At 48.1% G+C, this 17,550-nt stretch overlaps 1 protein-coding gene across 1 annotated transcript in view; it reads left to right on the forward strand.

The window, feature by feature from the left end:
- The window catches only part of Lkb1 (Lkb1/serine/threonine kinase 11), a 33,951-nt gene extending 18,667 nt beyond the window's left edge, over positions 1 to 15,284 (forward strand). The window contains exons 5-9 of the mRNA XM_077685477.1: positions 1,810 to 1,942; positions 5,337 to 5,473; positions 9,435 to 9,620; positions 11,020 to 11,231; positions 14,926 to 15,284. Coding sequence (XP_077541603.1) covers positions 1,810 to 1,942; positions 5,337 to 5,473; positions 9,435 to 9,620; positions 11,020 to 11,231; positions 14,926 to 15,023 — 766 coding nt within the window. The 3' untranslated portion in view covers positions 15,024 to 15,284. The remainder of the gene's footprint in view (positions 1 to 1,809; positions 1,943 to 5,336; positions 5,474 to 9,434; positions 9,621 to 11,019; positions 11,232 to 14,925) is intronic.
- Positions 15,285 to 17,550: the final 2,266 nt, after the last annotated feature.

Below are 17,550 nucleotides of genomic sequence, written 5' to 3' on the forward strand. Positions count from 1 at the left end.
CAATGAGTTGCAGATATGCCTCGGAACCTTGTTACAAGTGCCGCTGCTGTGGCAAACATGTATACCGCATTTATTCGATTATAAGGCGGGCACGACTTTTTGGCGAGGGTGCAGTTTGGAGAGTCAAAGAATCGCCATATATAATACAGACGGGTACGACGATAATTGGAACACTTGAAAAAAATTTTCTGAGTGAATCGCCGCTCTGTTCGCTCTCAAACTTGACACGAAGGTCACATTTTGAGGTATATTTTGCTTCACACCTGAAACAACAACGGTACTTACCTGTTTATTCTGAAAATAAATAAAAGCGATTTTTGCCTACGGGAAAATGGCAGCTTATTGGACGTATGAGCCAGAGCAAGCTGATCTTGGAATGACGGCGCCACCTGGGGTATGGAAAGCGAAATGTGCAATGGCAGTTCACAGTAGGAAGGAGCCAAATGAGGTAGCAGACAATCAGAAAATGTGAAAGCGGGTGAGGGAACAAATCCAAAGTTTATTGGCAACGATCAACCGTGGCAATATTTATTATGATTGGTATCAGCTGTTACGGAAGTATTTGTGATCATCGTAAACTAGGGATGAAAAAGGTTTTCTGATCATCTGCTACACCATTTGGCTCCTCCCTTCCGTGAATCCCAAATGCATGTTTCGCTCTGAATACCCCAGGTGGCGCCATCGTTGCAAGATCAGCTTGTGCTGGCTCACAAGTCCAAAGCGACCGCCATTTGACAGTAGGCGAAAACCATTTTTATTTATTTTCAGAATAACCAGGTAAGTACCGTCGTTGTTTCCAGTGTCAAACAAAATAGACCACAAAATTCAACCTTCGTGTGAAGTGTGAGCGCGAACAGAGCGCCGGTTCACTCAGGAAAAGTTCTTGAAGTGTTCGAATTAACGTTGCACCACCCTTATACACTGAGCTTCCAATATAAAGCAGGGTGTGACTTTAAAGGGACCCAGAAAAGCCTTCTGTAAAAGTTACAAAAGGCCTGTATTGTCACGCAGCACCAATATAGCGATGCAATGCCGTTGGAATTATTGATCTACATTCAGTATTAGCTGCGCCAGAAGCAAGTAAATGCACCTCTCCCCACTTGCCGATCGACTCCTCCTCCCTCTCTGCCTCCTTCAAAGCAGCTAGCTACATTCCTGCGCCTAGGCTCGCGTCAATCACTGCGGACCCGCCTTTGCCGCCTTTGCCTCGGGATCGCGCAGGAAGGAGGAAGAGCAGCCGGAAGCCAATGGCAGTGACGCCGCCGGCGGCCGACCTTGCCGGCGATTGGGCGAATCAGGGGGCGCCTTCGCCGTTGCGTCAGCAGCGATCGCCGTTGCGTCACCTGCGGTCGTCGTTGCGTCAGCCGCGGTCGGCTCGCTGCGGAGTCGCGCTCATCGGCTGAGAAAGGCGATCTTCAAAAATTGTTTACAAATTATCTGCACAACGTATGGGGCTCACACTTGGCTCAAAAATCCCCCGTTATGTGTTCTACCACCTGAATGCATTTGATTGCCACCTTCACAAAGCTTTTCGGGGTCCCTTTAAGACTATACGGATCTTGGAACGAAACCTCGCCTTGTATTCGAATACCTAAATACGGTTATTTTAGAGGACTCGGGCCTTGAGAGCGAAAATTTCTGATGAAATGTGCAATGTTTTGAGGGAACAAAACTGGGCAGTGTTAAAGAGCTCTGGATTTTCAGTTTTCACACACTGGCAGACACTTCGAAACACCTCGAGGGCGGGGAACGGGTCGAGTCATTGGAAGTGCAAGTGGTGACCTGTGTGTTGATGGTGTTGATGTGCAGGTACTTCTGCCAGCTGCTGGACGGGCTGGAGTACCTGCACAGCCAGGGCATCGTGCACAAGGACATCAAGCCGGGAAACCTGCTGCTCACCACCTGTGAGACGCTCAAGATCTCCGACCTGGGCGTTGCCGAGGTGCGTCAGCCTCTCTCATAAACCTCTCCTGCTCGTTCGCGCTCTTCTTTAATAAAGGGGCCCCAAAGAGGGTTCCATAGGTTGCGATTTTACGTGCGCAATCGCTGGAGTACTATCCAAGGAACGTCCGGCCACAAAAATGGTTTAAAAGCGTTGAGTATTAGCCGAGTTAACTTTCATTAAAAAGGGCCAGCAATAAGGCCTGGAGCGCTTACCCCCTCATCGCGCCTCCAAACCACTGTGGAAGCTGTGATGCCACCGACAAGGCGCAAGACCACAGAGAGAAACAGGGCAAGGTTCGAGGTGCACGCAGCCATTGGCTCCGCTCGGCTGTACCGTCGAACCCCGCTACAACAAACTCCGCTTCAACAAAATATTTCCAATTCCCCATCAGTTATTCATAGAAGTCAATGCAACAAAGTCCTCACCACAACGAACCATTTGTCTGGCTTGCTTTTGCTTCAACGGAATTTTCGCTCATTGGGGCTGGATTTGAAAAATTTATTTACAATAAAATAAGCATAGTGCCAGCTATCTGTAACTTTTTATACATTCAAGGGGCTTAGTTTCACCGAAAACGTGGGCCCACACCACCACCCAAAACAAAAACAAACTCATAGGCGGACATAACGATGCAGCTGGCGGTCATTACATGAGGCTCAGGCCCAGCTTGCCAAGCCGGAGCTACAGCCAATCCGTATCCAGTTGAAATCGCGCGAATGTGCTGTGCTGCTGGCGTGGCGTCGTCATGTATGCATTGTGAGTAGCTGTCCTTGCAGTTTTTCTTCTATAATTCTTCAAAGGTAAAAGCAAAAATGTTTTCGCGTTTAGTTTTGAACCCGCATCATCCTATGTTAGTTGCAAGCGCGCAGTCGCGTTAAATGCAAGCGCGCACTGCTTGCTCACCAAGGTCAGTAGCTGCCATGCCCAGTCGGAGAATAAAATAGCGGTGCCACTCCTGCCACAAGCGAGAGGGGGGCTTTCGACTGCCTAGCAGTTATCTGCAAGTAATCAGCTCAGTTGGTACGTCTTGTTGTGCAGCAAAATGTTTTGCACCTGCATTTCTTCACCCTTCCTCCTCCCCCTTTGTAATGTGCTCTTTATGGGCAGGTAAAAAACAGATAGCCATTGGTACGTTTGTTATGCGAATAAACACGACATTATTGCATCACTCCTTTTTCTAAGCATTGTAGTATGCTGCGTATGATATGGAAATATTATACGGGGCTATTTTTTGTGCCTTTCTGTGGTGTGTTGGGGCAGATTTCGCATCAGAGAATTTTCGCTTCAGTGGAATTTTTCGCACGTCCCGTCGATTTTGTTGTAGCGGGATTTCTGAGCACATCGCTGTAAAATGTGATTTATAAAAAAAAAGTCTTTTTTTTTTATTTATGTGGAGGTTTAGAAACTCGTCCAGTAATGGGTTTTCTTGTAGATTTTAAATGTGCTGCTATTTTACATGTAGCTATTCTAGCTCTTGAGTTTGATCGCACACAGTGACAAAAGGCAGTGATTTTGTGGGCACCTTCTTATGTAGCAAATTTTTATGTAATTTAAGTTTTGTGCTGTTGGGGATTTACCTTTTTGAAGATTGCAAACTGCCGATATCTAGCCAAAAACTGTGTACACGTAGAAAAACTATGAAAGAAATGCTGAAGCTTCAGGTAATAGTTTTCACAATCTGCTGAAACATCGCCTTGTACTTGCACACTTGCTGTCGTGAGATATCAGCATTATACCTCTCCTAGGGGGTATTTATGCCGAGTTTAATTAATGTAAGACAATTTTGAGTGAACAGAAGGCTGCCCTCAAAGCGTGAACGTTTCCAGAAATTGGAAAATGTGAAAAACTAGTTTGAAAGCTGGAGGTGTTGGCATTCCTGGGATTGCGATTTTTATTGCATGGAGCTTGGTCACAATGGACGGAACCATGTGTGGAAAGTGCAGAATGCACAGAAAGTTGCTGGAACCCTCCGGCGCTGCAACTTGGTCCTTCACGGCACGAATTAATTCCACCGCAGTGTTGATAACCACAGTCACTGTCTCAGAGATCGGCGTCGGTGTCGGCTAGCCGATATCTGAGCGTCACTGGGATCGGTTCCATCCACAGTTTTGGACTTACCGTGGATAGTCTGCGAGTAGTCCGACGATTCCTCCCGTCGTAGGAATGAACGTACGTGAAGAACCAATGCCGGACTGCTTTGTGGGGAGTCTGCGGTGAGTCCAGGACGGATTATGGAAGAGCCCCACTGTCATTACCCTTGGCTGTTGCTCTCCGAAGCATTTTTAAGTGCAGACCACTTTAGGGGCTCGCCTTGTCGTAGCTCGCATGCTGGACCCAAGTAGAGCAGCAGGGCGTCCCGTGGTAACGCCGTTGTTTGCGGCGTAACCCAGAGGCCTCGAAAGCCAAGTGGTTTATATAGTCATAAGCGTTTGAAACTCGTGAACTGCTGGCGCTTGTCCTACATCTCTCGTTGTTTAGCGCAAAGAAAACTATAGGTACATTTGAGGAAAAATGTACGCAACTAACCAGCAGCGCATGCATTCATTTAGTTAGGAATGCTCGTTGGATTGGTTTTTTAAGCGAAAAAAGCAACAGCGCAAGAAAACAATGGTGCGTTCGAAATGACGCAGAATGGCTTCATGCGCAAGAAGAAACTGTCGCGTTCGAATTGCCGCAGAAAGGCTCCAACTTTGTAAGAAAAAAGATGGTGCATTCGAAATGACGCAGAAAGGCTCCAGCTCCGCGAGAAAAAGAATTATGCGTTCAAAATGACACAAAACAGCTCCAGAAAACGAAAATAAAGCAAGCACAAAAAGAACAGAACTCCCGCTGGCGCAGTTTCAGGAAGGGGGTGGCGCGCGAGCTCTGCGAAGGCGGGAAATTTGAAATGCATGGGGAAGCAGTGGTGAGTGGATAACGGCACCACAGCCCATTACGGCGAATCCCTGCTTTGCACGTCCGACAGCTTTCACATTGAGTGGAACGGCTTTAATTTTTTCACCGTCTTACTCTGTATTTGTGTCGAGTTCTATGCTCTGGGTGTCGTCAAATGGTGTCAGCCAACAGAGTGGTCAAATTTCTAGGCACCGTATTAGGCGAAAAGCAAAAACGCCCGTGTGTATGAGATTTCGGCGCACGTTAATGATCCCCAGGTGGTCAAAATTAATCCGGAGCCCTCCACTACGGCGCGCCTCATCGCCTGCATTGCGTCGGCGCGTTAAACCCTACTATCAATCAATCTAGGCACCGTATTGCAGGAGCATGCTGACAACTGCCCTTGCGAGTGTTGGAGGGTCTTGCTGCCTACTCAACAGCTGTGGCCCCCAAACACGAGTGGTGGCCACTGTGTGGTGGCGACCCCTGCAGTTTTGGCATGGTTTCCTGTGTGCAGGCGCTTGACCGGTTCGCCGTGGACGACACCTGCCACACGAGCCAGGGGTCGCCCGCCTTCCAGCCGCCCGAAATCGCCAACGGCCTCGACTCCTTCTCGGGCTTCAAGGTGGACGTCTGGTCGTCGGGTGTCACTCTGTGCGTGCTGCTATTCCCCACATTCCTTTGGGCTTGGTTCGTTTTTGGGTCACCGAGAGTGCTCTCACAGAGAGGTTGGCGGAATCATCCCACCAAACGCCTTGTTATAACTCTAGAAGCCGAGAGTGGGGTGAATCTTGGTTCTGAGCTCAACTGTCAACATCTGCTGGAAATTTCCAAGGGGTCCAAGAATGGCACAGTCTTGCCAAACATATTTTACACTTTTGTGTTTGGTGGAGGTGTGTAGCATTTCATGACGCGGGGTGCTGAAGCAAAGGAAATTAATTTCAGTGAGCACTGCAAAACGAATAGGCACGAGCAGGCGTACGAAGACTGCTCCTCTGTATTTCCATACTCATCCCCGTGAATACCTTCCACCTATTCCAACTTACTTTGCTTATGACAGCCCTGGAATGCGACTAGCTTCTCCTTGAAGTTGGTGGGTAGCTTTTGGCACACAGACGTCCACCGTTGCATGCTGAACCCGAACTGCTGTATGAAACGAGTGACCCAGCCCCTGCTGGCCTTGAACTGAGTCCGTGCAACGCCCTGAATGTTTGCGGTCTCTCTCGCCTTCGCCTGTATTATCTCCGTCGTCACAGGCATTTCACCCTCTCGTTGATGCCGGCTAAAGTCAGCGACTTCCTTCTCCACCTCGTGGTGTCCGACCTTTCTTGGGTCCTGTGAAGGCTATTTGCTTGGCAGCGCAGCTTAAAAGTTCGTTCCACTGCTTCTGCCATTGGCGCACGTTCTTCTCATCGACTCCAAAGTCGCACTGTGCTTGAAGGTTTGAAGTTCTCTCGGCCTCTAAGACTACCTTCTGCTTAGAAGCCGGGGTGTAGTGGCACCACATGGTGGGCACCATGGTGCTGCGAACACAGGCGCTTCTTGAGGTCATGTGGTGACGTACACAAGCGAGCACCGAATGCTGAGAGCTGGGTTCACGGCATTCAGACAAGCAAAATGGAGCCTGCAAACCTGCAAGCTGCAAGCCTGTTGCCGTGAGATGGCGTTGAGCATCTAGCAGTGACAGGAAAGCCGCATCCTCGAATCTAAGCTGACCCCCGACTTTCGTAAACGACTTTTTAAAAAGAAAGTACCGGCCTAGATTCGAGTAAATATGGCGACTTCAAATCTTGGAAAATTTTGAGCATTTTATAAGTGCTTCAAAGTTTAAAGAAAGGCTCGCAAGCACTACACTCCCTAATGCGAAATTTGTTCGCTGCGCGAACTGCAGTCTTCTCGGTCATGGCACATAGCTGCTGCATCTCAGGAAGTGATGGTGTAATCAGCGAACGTACAGCGGTGCGTGTTACTCCTTCCGTTATCGGGCAGCACATTGCCACTACCGAGGATGTTGTTGTAAATCGTGTTTGAACTTCCTGCGCACATTTCACGTGGTTTGGATTAGCCATCCACTGGTTGCCCCACTCGTTCTTCAGCACTCACTCCCGAGTGCTGCAGTGCATTGAGGCAACACTCGGGTTCTCTTGACGGCAGCGATGGTAAGCCTCTGCATCAGTGGCACGAACTGCATCTCAGAAAGTGAACACACATTTTCAAGTGTTGTCTATGGTGTCGTCTTGCATCACGTTGCCACTGCCCAGCACGCCTCACTGCCTCCCCCTTACACTTTCCCTATGCGTCGCCAGAGTCCTTCAATGCTTTACTGGTCACGAAACTTCGGCGCTCGTTTCATATAGGGACCGCGCGCGCCACTACAGGCGCCACCGCCGCACGAAGGTCATCCAGCCGCCGCGCGTGCGGCGTATTGGCCAGCTCTTGGCGTGCAAACGCTTGCTGCTTTTGGTGTTTGCGCGCTGATTAAGTGTGTTTTTTTTGTAGTAGTTAGCGATGAATAGTCCAGTCATTGTGTATATCACCTGCCTTTCAATGGGTTTTTTTTTTCGAAGTAAATTACCGTAGACTTCGGCCGCGAACGGCAACGGCTTCTGTGTGCTCTGGCACAAGCGCTGCGCCGTCGTGTTTACGGATTTTAAAATCTATTTTGCTTCTTTTCTTAAAGCAAAGTTGTAATTACCACATATACGGTAGCTGTGTAGTCATGGACTGCTGCGGGCCTATCGATAATACAATAAAAAAACTGAAAGAAACCAAGTACGCGTCGTTCAGATTACGCTTAATGAATCCGTTGATTGCTCTGGAATGCACAGAACGCTAAAAGAGGTAGCCCAATAGTATTGTCGTTTCGATGAGTGGGTACATACTTGAGAACATCTAAAAACGCTGAAGAAACACGAAGGATCAAGACACGAAGAGATATATGTTGCACCATGTGTCTTTCCGCTTCCATGCTTTGCAATACTTGCAAAAACAGGAAGAGAAGAAAGAACAATAAAACTGATTTTATCCAACGCAACAAAAAATTTATGTTACGAAGGGAGACAAAAGAGCGTGGTCCAGCGTACAAAAATTTATTTTTTCGCGCTGCGATGTGCAGCACACGGAGGAAACAGAATATTGCCACGTAGCCAAGAACGACGCAAAGCTTTTCTGAACGCAGCGAACTAGCGATCTCCTGCACTACAAAAGACTAGAATGAAACACAAACGTCGAAGAAGCAGTCCGCAGTGTGACGTGCACAGATGAACGTCGATAAAGTGAGTTGCGCGGAGTTTGCTATGCATGCATTACTTCGGAACGTTATTAATTTCAGATCCATGGAAATAGGATCGAGAACATTGTCGAAGAAACAAAAAATCAAGTTAGCGACAAGGTGGCATCCTTTCCATATAAAACAATATTGCCCGACGGGACGTACGACAAACTGAGCAAACGGGCGCTCCGGTTGAAACGCCACATAAGAAACCGGAATCGGCCACGCGCGGTTACAAAACAAACAAAACGAACCCTAGGGGATAATTTCGAGAAATATGAAAAGTAAAAGCACAAGGACGTACCAAAGCTCTTTTACGCGCGAGCCTGAGCGCAAGGTAATACAAGTTTGCAAACAGGTAACTAAGCACCGCTACAACCTGACTGATATGACAAAAATCCGGCTTTAAGTTAGCCTTGTGCAATTCTAGGTCCACGATGCTCTCAAAATGGTACATTGCTTTTTCCATTCTCACACACAGTGCATTTCTACACACTGTCGCACACTTATAATCGAAGCTGAAATCTCCCGTTGCTTGCCTTGGAATGGGGCGCCTCCAATTCTTACGCAGCTGCCCGTCGCTCGGTCAACAGAACAAGGAAACATTTTCTGTGGTATCGTTGTACAAGGAACGACATCCCGGGAAGCAACACATGTTCGGCATCGTCGTTGCACTAATTAAGTCGCATCACGAAAGCGCGATATGCTCATTACATTTTTTTCCCGCACAAAACAAACAACTCACCGCGGCTCGAGCCAGCGCAACGCCGCCCGAGGAGTGACCTCAGTGAAAGGGTGGCGCCACCGCGCGGCGGGCAAACGCAGCATATGAAGCTCTCCCATTGAGTTACGGAGCAGTTTCGTGACCAGTAAAGAATTGAAGGACTCTGGCGTCGCCGCCGGGGACCGTCTTGTGCGGGCTCAGCATACTGCCGCCCTCCGTGTCACACTTTCACCACTTTTCTCCGCCATTTTCCTTCTGCCTTCGTTCGCTCGGTTACGACGCCAATGCCGATTTGAAACCACAGTAGCAGCCACCAAAATGCTGCACACTAAAAATTTCTTGGGGCGCTGAAGTCTGCTTGCCGACCTTGAGTGTGAGAGCATTAGGGCTTCCCCTGGTGATACTTCGCTGTGTGTGTGTGTCATGCTGGTTCCCTGACGCTACAGTTACATTGATACGTAGTTTGGCGGTACAGAAAAGCTTTCTCATTCGGGTAGCCGATGAAGGCGAAGGAAGAGAAGCAATGCACACTTCCTCAATAAGTCCATTGCCGGAGGGGAAGATCGCAGTGAATGAGGACGTGGTGCCCCCTCCCTTTCCCGGCTCGCTCCCCTGTGCAGGTTCAACATCACGACGGGCAAGTACCCCTTCGAGGGGGACAACATCTATCGGCTCTTCGAGAGCATTGGCCGGGGCCACTTTGAGCTGCCCGAGGACGTGGAGCCCCTGCTGGGGGACCTCCTCCGAGGCATGCTGCACAAGGAGCCCCACGAGCGCCTCAGCCTGCAGCTGGTGCGCAGGCACGAGTACGGAGGCTTCCCTTTGCCGCTTCCTCGCTGCTTTCCAACTGCTGTTTACGAGTGGCCGACGTGTGATCGGCAGTCGAGACCATGCACGATTTAAGGGGGGGCGCACTGGTCTCAGGCCGAAAAAATTTATTTTTACAGTTATGATGATGAAAATTGAGGGACCTGTATAGTTTTTCATTCTGATTGTAGATGTAAAGTTTGTTTTTGTGTAAGGCGGCCACATTCAAATTTATTCAGGTTTTTATGTTTGATTTTGTGACAGCTTTTGTAAGAAGACTGCTGCAGGGACGCATCTGAACAGAGTACCATTGAACTGTGCACTAATCAAGGAGGGCAACAAGACTAACAGAATCATTCTATCTGGTCTGTAGCAGAAGTTACGACCCTTTGAAGTTTGAAAGTGGAAATTGGGAACCAGAAAAACCGGTTTTGCCTTTCCAGTTCAAACTTCAAAGGGTCGTCACTGTAGCGAGAAATTTCAAAGTTTTCCAATATTTCTTCCGTTCTTTTTTCTTTTTTTTTTCAGTTAAGGAAGGCACATGGGTCTTTGGGACTAAAAAATTGCACAAGAAAGCATTTTTTAGTTATCATTTTTGTCTTGATTTGCACAGTTCTTCCTCCAAAAATTCCATATGTGGAACAGTACGAGGTTCTTATAAAAGCAATAGAGGGGTGATATCAACAAAAAATAATTATTTTCCCATAATTCCCCACTTTTTCGCCACAAGTGGTATCACAGTGATACAAAATTCTCGAGAGCTACATCCTAGCATGCATTACAGCTAGGAAGATCATTTCTTTTGTACTGTGAAGCTGAATGTTTAAACCGTGCGATATGGGAAGCAGATTTTGCATTTTGTGTTTCAGCAGTTGTCTAATTAGCATTATTTTTAAATGGTTAGCAGTAGTAGTTCAAACCTAGAAGTTGGAATAGATGTAAACCTGTATGTGATTGCAAAACAAAACAAAAAAAACTGCTTCCCACATTTCATTCTCCATAACTTATGGTATCCATTCATGTCTTGGTGGTAATCTTTTGTTGAATAGTTTTTTTCCTATTGCTCTCAAGAACAATAAAAAAAAACTTAACTCAGAAACTAGTTACCTCACATCAAAACTAATTAGATACTTGAAATCAGCTAAAAAAAAGTGAACAAGCCCATGAAGTTTCGTCAAAATTGGTTGGAAAGCAACAAAAAAGTTTCTACGACCAGTGTGCCCCCTCGAAGAAACGTCTTTTGTGGCTGGAATGAGGCTGAGAGGGGAGTTGCGCAGAATTCTGGGGTGGGGTCCTTCTCGTGAGAGAGGATGGCATAGGCCTGTGCGCGGGTCTTGCACAAGTGGGCGTCCCGTGAGTGGCCCCGTTCCTCCCTGACCCCCACTGGCGGTGTTGCAGCTGGGTGCGGCGGAAGCCCCCGCGCCTGCTGGGCTACGTCAAGATCCCCGAGCGGGCGGAGGGGAATGCGCTGCGCTCCATGACCGTCATCCCCTACCTGCCCCTGCTCCACGGACGCTCGGGGTCGGCCCTGGGCAGCCGGGGCGAGGACGACGACGCCGGAGACGACGAGGACGACTCCCAGGAGTACTACACCGAGCACGACCTACAGGGTGCGTGTAGCGGAGAATTTTTTTTATGCTGATGAAACCTGTGGCCGTGGACAGAGCTGTGTAGAATAAGAACTCCGTCTCCAGAGCTGGCGTTAAAGGAGCCATGAAGAGAAAACACAAGTTTGGTTCATTCGAAATATTGCCTCGTTAGAATTATACTGACACCACTTTTAACACAAACTTCGCTCAAATAAGCTACATAATTAGGAAAAAAGGGAATGACCATGCGACCCACCAACAGAACCTATGATGTCACACGAGAATGCTCTGCGATTGGCGGAGGCCGGCAAAAGCAAACGCAAGTTAGGCAGGGCTTACTAGTTTGCATAGTGAGCTATATGCCCGTTAAACATACTGCACATTCCTTTTATGACACTAAGAATGGTGGAGTAAACGGTTGAAGTTCCGAATAAACACGCAAGCGTGTATGCCAATGCGTACGAAACTACCGCCAGCCGAACTCGACATCTCGCCGTCGCCACCGTCGCGCAGACGAATTTTCGGGTTCGAGGCTCTTCGGGGCCAACGAACCGTTCCAGCACGCACAGCCACGACCTTGCTTGGTATCGTAATCCACAAGAGGTTGGCCGTCATATCGCCAACCAGCAAAGGTAAAAATAGAAACGAGGGGAGTAAGGAACAGCAAGCAGCGACGAGATAGTGACAGTCGTCGCAGAAGTTTTGGAATGGTGTTGGCTTGCTGCTGTTGTTAGGAGCTCGTTTCCAGTTTACAACCACTGAAAACTTCAGTTTGTTCGAGTACTTTACAAGGAAATTTCGTTGCTGCGTTTTGAAATGCCCATGTAGTACGGGCAAATCGTCGAGGGAGTGCGACATCCCCGCCGGTGAGGAGATCTTTCATGTGCTGCCCAACGACGAACCTCGGCGAAGCAAGTGGCTACGTTTTGTGAACTTTGCAAACGGAGGAGAAAGAGAGCTAAAGGAAGTACGAGTGTGCTCGCTTCGTTTCCGACGAAGTGATTACGGCAGGGACCCTTACGTTAGCTCACTCCTGGGACTTGCTGGCGCTCGTCGCCGACTTCGTCAAATCGCCGTCAAAGTGCTCTGACCTTGGGGGAAAAAAAATGCCGTACACACCGTGCATTGACGCTCGTATCTTTCTGGTCGGAGCAGAGAGCTCGCGCGAACGGCTTTTCATACACGACACCGGCCAACTGGCATAAGCGATACTGCTACTGAAATTGAACTATTATTAACCGTAATAACAATACGGCACATACGTACCAGTCTGTATTCGTCCGTCGCGACGGGGCTGACGAGGCAGCGGTGCCGACGGCTGGGCGTTCGTCTGTTGTGGCTATCGCGGAATGGTCGCTTTCCGGTCCATCCGCGTATCCCACAACTCCTGCCGCTTGTGCACTTAATAGCATTGAGCGTTCAAGTGGTGTGAGGTTGTTAAATGCAAGCCCGAGCTTCTCGGCAAGAGTTTTGTTCTCCGGATCAGACGATTCCGTACTAGGGCTGCGGGTGCACTAGGTTTTACTAGTATTTTTAAAATGGCCGCCGTCTTGGTTTCGGCATGAGTTTCAGTTCCTGTTTGATTCCCGCGTGTGGGTGCTATATGGAGTCGAATACTAAGTATCTGTTTCATGGACCGGCTCGTATGACGCCATTGTTCACGTCACGAAATGTGCAATTTAGCGGGAGATTTAAAATTTTGGCTTAAATTGCTTTATTTCTCCGTGAATAAAACATCATTTGCTTCCGGGAAAGCGCTTAGAGTACTATGAAACACCTAATCTTTCGAATAAAACAAACTTTTGTTTTCTCTTCATGGCTCCTTTAAGTGCTCTGTAGCTCTCAATCTGACGTAGGTGCAGTCGAAACCAACTATATCGAACCCGTCTACATCGAATTATCCTTTATATCAAAGTATTTCTGGGCACGGTACATTTACAATGAGAAGATATAGCAAAGACTACGCTTACATCGAACAAAAATGCCGGCGACAACCGATATATGAAATGCCCAATGCCGCAGAAGTGCCCCTCCAAGTTGGCTTTCCCTCGGGCCGGAGGAGAAATGCCGCTGGCCCATCCCTCCAAGGGCTTTAGCTCAGCAGCTCATGGGTGGCTCTTTCCCCTCCTTCACCTCACTCTCCCTATTGTGACTGCTCCATCGTGCCGTGTAGGGCACGGTGAGCCATTGATATCGTATCGCCCCTGCAAAAAATGATCCTGGCCCGCGAGCTATACCTTTTTTTTTTTTGTTCATTAAGTTTGCGTCGTTCACGCTTTGTGGGCTTCTTCGTAAGTTGCAGCTGTGGAGGCCAGCGCTAGTGCCACTAAATAAAGGCTTATTTAGTGGCTCTAGCTAGCGAAAAGCCGCCAAATTTGCCTTTCGCCGTGAGGCTGGCAATCGTAAATCTGGTTGAACTTGGGTGAGAAGTCGAACGACCCTGCCAGGCACGAGATTCCCGAGAACACCTTGTCAAAGTAGGTTCTGGGCAGATGTTACTGAAGAAACCGCCCGAAATTGCTTAGATCTGCCGGCTTGTGCGTGACAGTGATGACTGGAAATCGTAGCGAGTGCAATGAAGCCACCGGCAGTGTTGCCAAGTGTGGAGCGAACTGTTGGAATTTGCGGACGCCTTTGCCGGAATCAATGGTCGGCGAGTTTGGGACTGCGGATGATGGTATCACGACCACGGGAGAGTTTAGAAGACTATATTGCCGAGAGAGTAGAGAGAGAGAGAGAGAGCCGCCTGCCGCAAGTGAAATCAGGCGCAACGTTGAAAGCAATGACGATCCTTTGCCCACAACCTCCGAAGTGACTGGTGTGCTCTCACTAGTCCGGCACTTCTTTGCAAAGGTGAAATATTGCGGCCTGACCCTGTTCTGACCCTTTAGACTGTGTGTGGAGAAGTGCATACTGTCTCGGGCAGCTAGGTTGTCCATTCAGAAAGTACAGGACTGTTTCGTGCAGAAGTAAGGCAGCTTCACTAATAAAGTGTTTTTATAAATGCTATGTGCTTTTGTGACTTACAGTTCCTTAGCTTGCTTATATCGAATTATCCCCTATATCAATATGATCGGTGTTTTGTTGTGAGTTCGATATAACCGGGTTTGACTGTATCTTAAAAAACAAAAATCATGCCCAAATTGGCCACTAAGACAGCTCTATCGTTGCACTACGTTTCCTTTCCTTGCCGTAATTAGTTCAGAGTGAAGCTGCAAAAATTACAATGAATTCTCACCTGTTGCCAACAAACGGGTGTCTACAAAGGGAGTATGTATGGTTACAAACGGCTGTAACTTTCGTTATATCAAAACTATTCTTAAACAGATTATATCACAATTTGTTGTTAAGACAACTCTAACAGTACGCTGAGTCATATTTTAGTAGTTCAGAGTGCAGTTGTAAATACTGTGGAATTCCCGTCTGATTTCAATACAGGGTGTTCTACGGGAGGGAAATAGACGAGCCCATGTTTGTCAACTAGAAAAACTCTAGTGGAAGTGCGCTTGATGGCAAATTACAAACCAACGGGTTTTGTTCCATGCACGCACAGGACTGTGCCCAGCTTTGCCTGCCATCCTTCTTTTTTTCACTATGGCTTAGTTCTGCGAGACAGTTCGTTTACTCCCCCTCACACGTATTTCCAACTACAGCCAGCCATGTGGTGGTGGATGATGGTAATGGTGATGCCCGTGCATTTGCTTCTGTCTCGCAGAGCTGCGGCAGCGTACGGACGAGAGCTCCGGGGCGGCGGTGCCTCGGCGAGGTTTTCTGGGGCGTTCACGTGTCTTCAGCGGCTGTCAGCAGTCTTGAGCTACCCCCCCTGCCCTCTGTTGGCGCACACATATCACCCGGAGAAGTCTTTGGAGCCCCTTGTCCTGCCCTACTGACTCCGATGGTCTCGTGCCCTCCTTTCCATCCTCGTAAAATACTTCTCAGTTGTCCTATCTTTATTTCTTCCCCGTGTGGACTCTTCTCAAGGCAGCCACGATGTTTAGGGGCCTGAGGAGCCTCGAATGTCGAAAATTGTTTACTAATAAAGAAACGTGTTGTGTGTGGTTGTTTGAACCCCAATTTGTGGCGTCTTTTGCCCCGCTCACGCCAGCACTCGTATGTGAAATATTGGTTAGCTATTCAGCTATGGTTTAGTCATTTATTCAGCTTGAATTGTTGAGTACCGTTGAGTGTTAAGGCAGACAAAAGCGAGATTGCTTAGATATGCTCGTTTGATTTAGGGTAATTCAGTGCATTCTATTAATGCCACTGTTTGGAACCTGGCTTGGCTTAATGTGGATTCACATTAGCGTGGCACAGGTGGCCGCGGGTGGATTGGTTTAGTGGGGACAAAATCAGTGCCAGATTTGTTTTGTTCCTTTCAAAATATATTGCCTAGTATTGGTGGAATGAAAAAAGTGCACGGCGGCTCATGTAGGCCAGGAGCAGTTCCAAGCCAATGGGAGGTGCCTTAGTCTTTAGACCTCCAGTTAACATAAATACGACGATCACGATGAATTGTACTATGGATGTTTGTCCCACTATTCATGTACAAGTTCTCAGTTTATCCACGAACTAGGAACAAGGTACACAGCATTCTTCACAAAGACAGGCTGAATGTGCTTTCGTTGTACTTTAGCGTTTGCGTGGCATTACCGTATTTACCCGATTCTAACGCGCACTTTTTTTCCGAAAAAATAGGCCGAAAAATTGCATGCGCGTTAGAATCGGATACAAAACCGAAACTGCTGAAACAGCGAAAAATTCGTCCCACCCATCGCCATCGCCATCTCAAGAAGGCACCAAAGCTTTTAGCAACGATTTTTCGGGCGCAGCAAGCCTAGGCGCCTAGGCTTTTCTATTTGAGTTCACACAAATCGTCAAATAGTTTCACTTGCGCGCTTGATAACAGCAATGGCAGCAGCGGCTCCCACACGTTCAAAAAGAGCGGTTCGCTGAAGCGTGCACCTCTGGAAAAGCTCTAGGGATGGGCGTGCGAGGCGTGGGCTACGATTCCAAAGACCATGATTGAACGTTCGTTCAGAAATGTGGCATCGCGAACGCGCTTGAAGGCACTGAGGCCGAGATGTTGTGGCCACCGGAGAGCGACGAGGAGTGAGATGAGTGAGATTACTTCGGGAAATTAATCGCCCATTTCTCTCGCATTCGTTTGTCTGGGTCACAAAGTCCCGTGCGCGTTACAATCGGAGGTGCAAGTTTTTTCGTTTTTTTTTGCCAGGAAAATCGGGTGCGCGTTAGAATCGGGGGCGCGTTAGAATCGGGTAATTACGGTACGTGTGCTTTGCGTGACGAGCCACACGGCAAGCATATAAGTTGTGTGTGGCACCCACGACCAACAGTTAATTAACCGTGGGTGTTGTTGGGTGGGCCATATATACCAGCAGCGCCATCTGAAGTCAGTATCCTGGGACAGACTATATGGGGTAAAAAACGCAACTGCAGCAAACACTTTATTGATAGCACGTTGAAATGCCACCGTAAAAACAATGGCAACTGTTTTTAGGCATGTGTCCTCAGATTCCCCAATGAAAAGGTAGCAGCAAAGTGGAGCGGAGATCACGCACTCAGTCTGCATGACCCATAGCAACTCTGAAGGAATGGGCAGATCGGTAACACCTACAGCCGGGCGAAAATTGGACATGGCTGTGCGGAGGTTGATTTTCCAGAGAAAATTCAATGGTCCAATCCAGAAGAAGACTGCGCCGGTGAGCAAGCTGTCGCTGCCTGCTTGGTGCTGTCTCCCGACTCGTTCAATCTGCAGGCTCTTTGCTACATTGCAAAGGACTCGCTGAAGGGTTTTGGCCATTCTTGTTGATGTACTTGAAGATGTACGGTGGCTTGAGGTGTAAGCTGGCCTCTTCGGTCGGCATTGATCTGCACGGGGAAGTAGGAGGTTCCTAATTAGCTCGAATTGAGAACATAGAATGTATATAACGTATATGTAAAGTATATGAAATGTATACATAACAGTACGACTTTCTGCTCTGATGTAAATTGGAGCAAACAAAGTGCACGTCTGTAAATGCAGTAAAGCCTCGTTACAGGGGACTTCTGTTACAAGACACACTTGGTTATAAGGGACATTTGAATGAAAACAGTTTTGTTGGTTTTCGTATGTGAGCAACATCGCATACAAGAGACCTTGGTTGCAAGAGACGTCTTTCTCGAGTCCCTTGAATGTCTCTTGTAACGAAGATTTACTGTACTACAATAATGGGTCACGCTGGATGCACGTGGCTGCGTTTCGCTTCCTGAATTGGCAGACTACTGTACTATATCAATTTGCTCTGCGCCTTCTTTCTCTACACTTTCTGATTCCTGTGTA

The sequence above is a fragment of the Haemaphysalis longicornis genome, unplaced genomic scaffold (assembly GCF_048455015.1).
Source record: "Haemaphysalis longicornis isolate Haplotype H1 unplaced genomic scaffold, Haemaphysalis longicornis Haplotype H1 scaffold_9, whole genome shotgun sequence".
NCBI classification, from domain to species: domain Eukaryota; kingdom Metazoa; phylum Arthropoda; class Arachnida; order Ixodida; family Ixodidae; genus Haemaphysalis; species Haemaphysalis longicornis.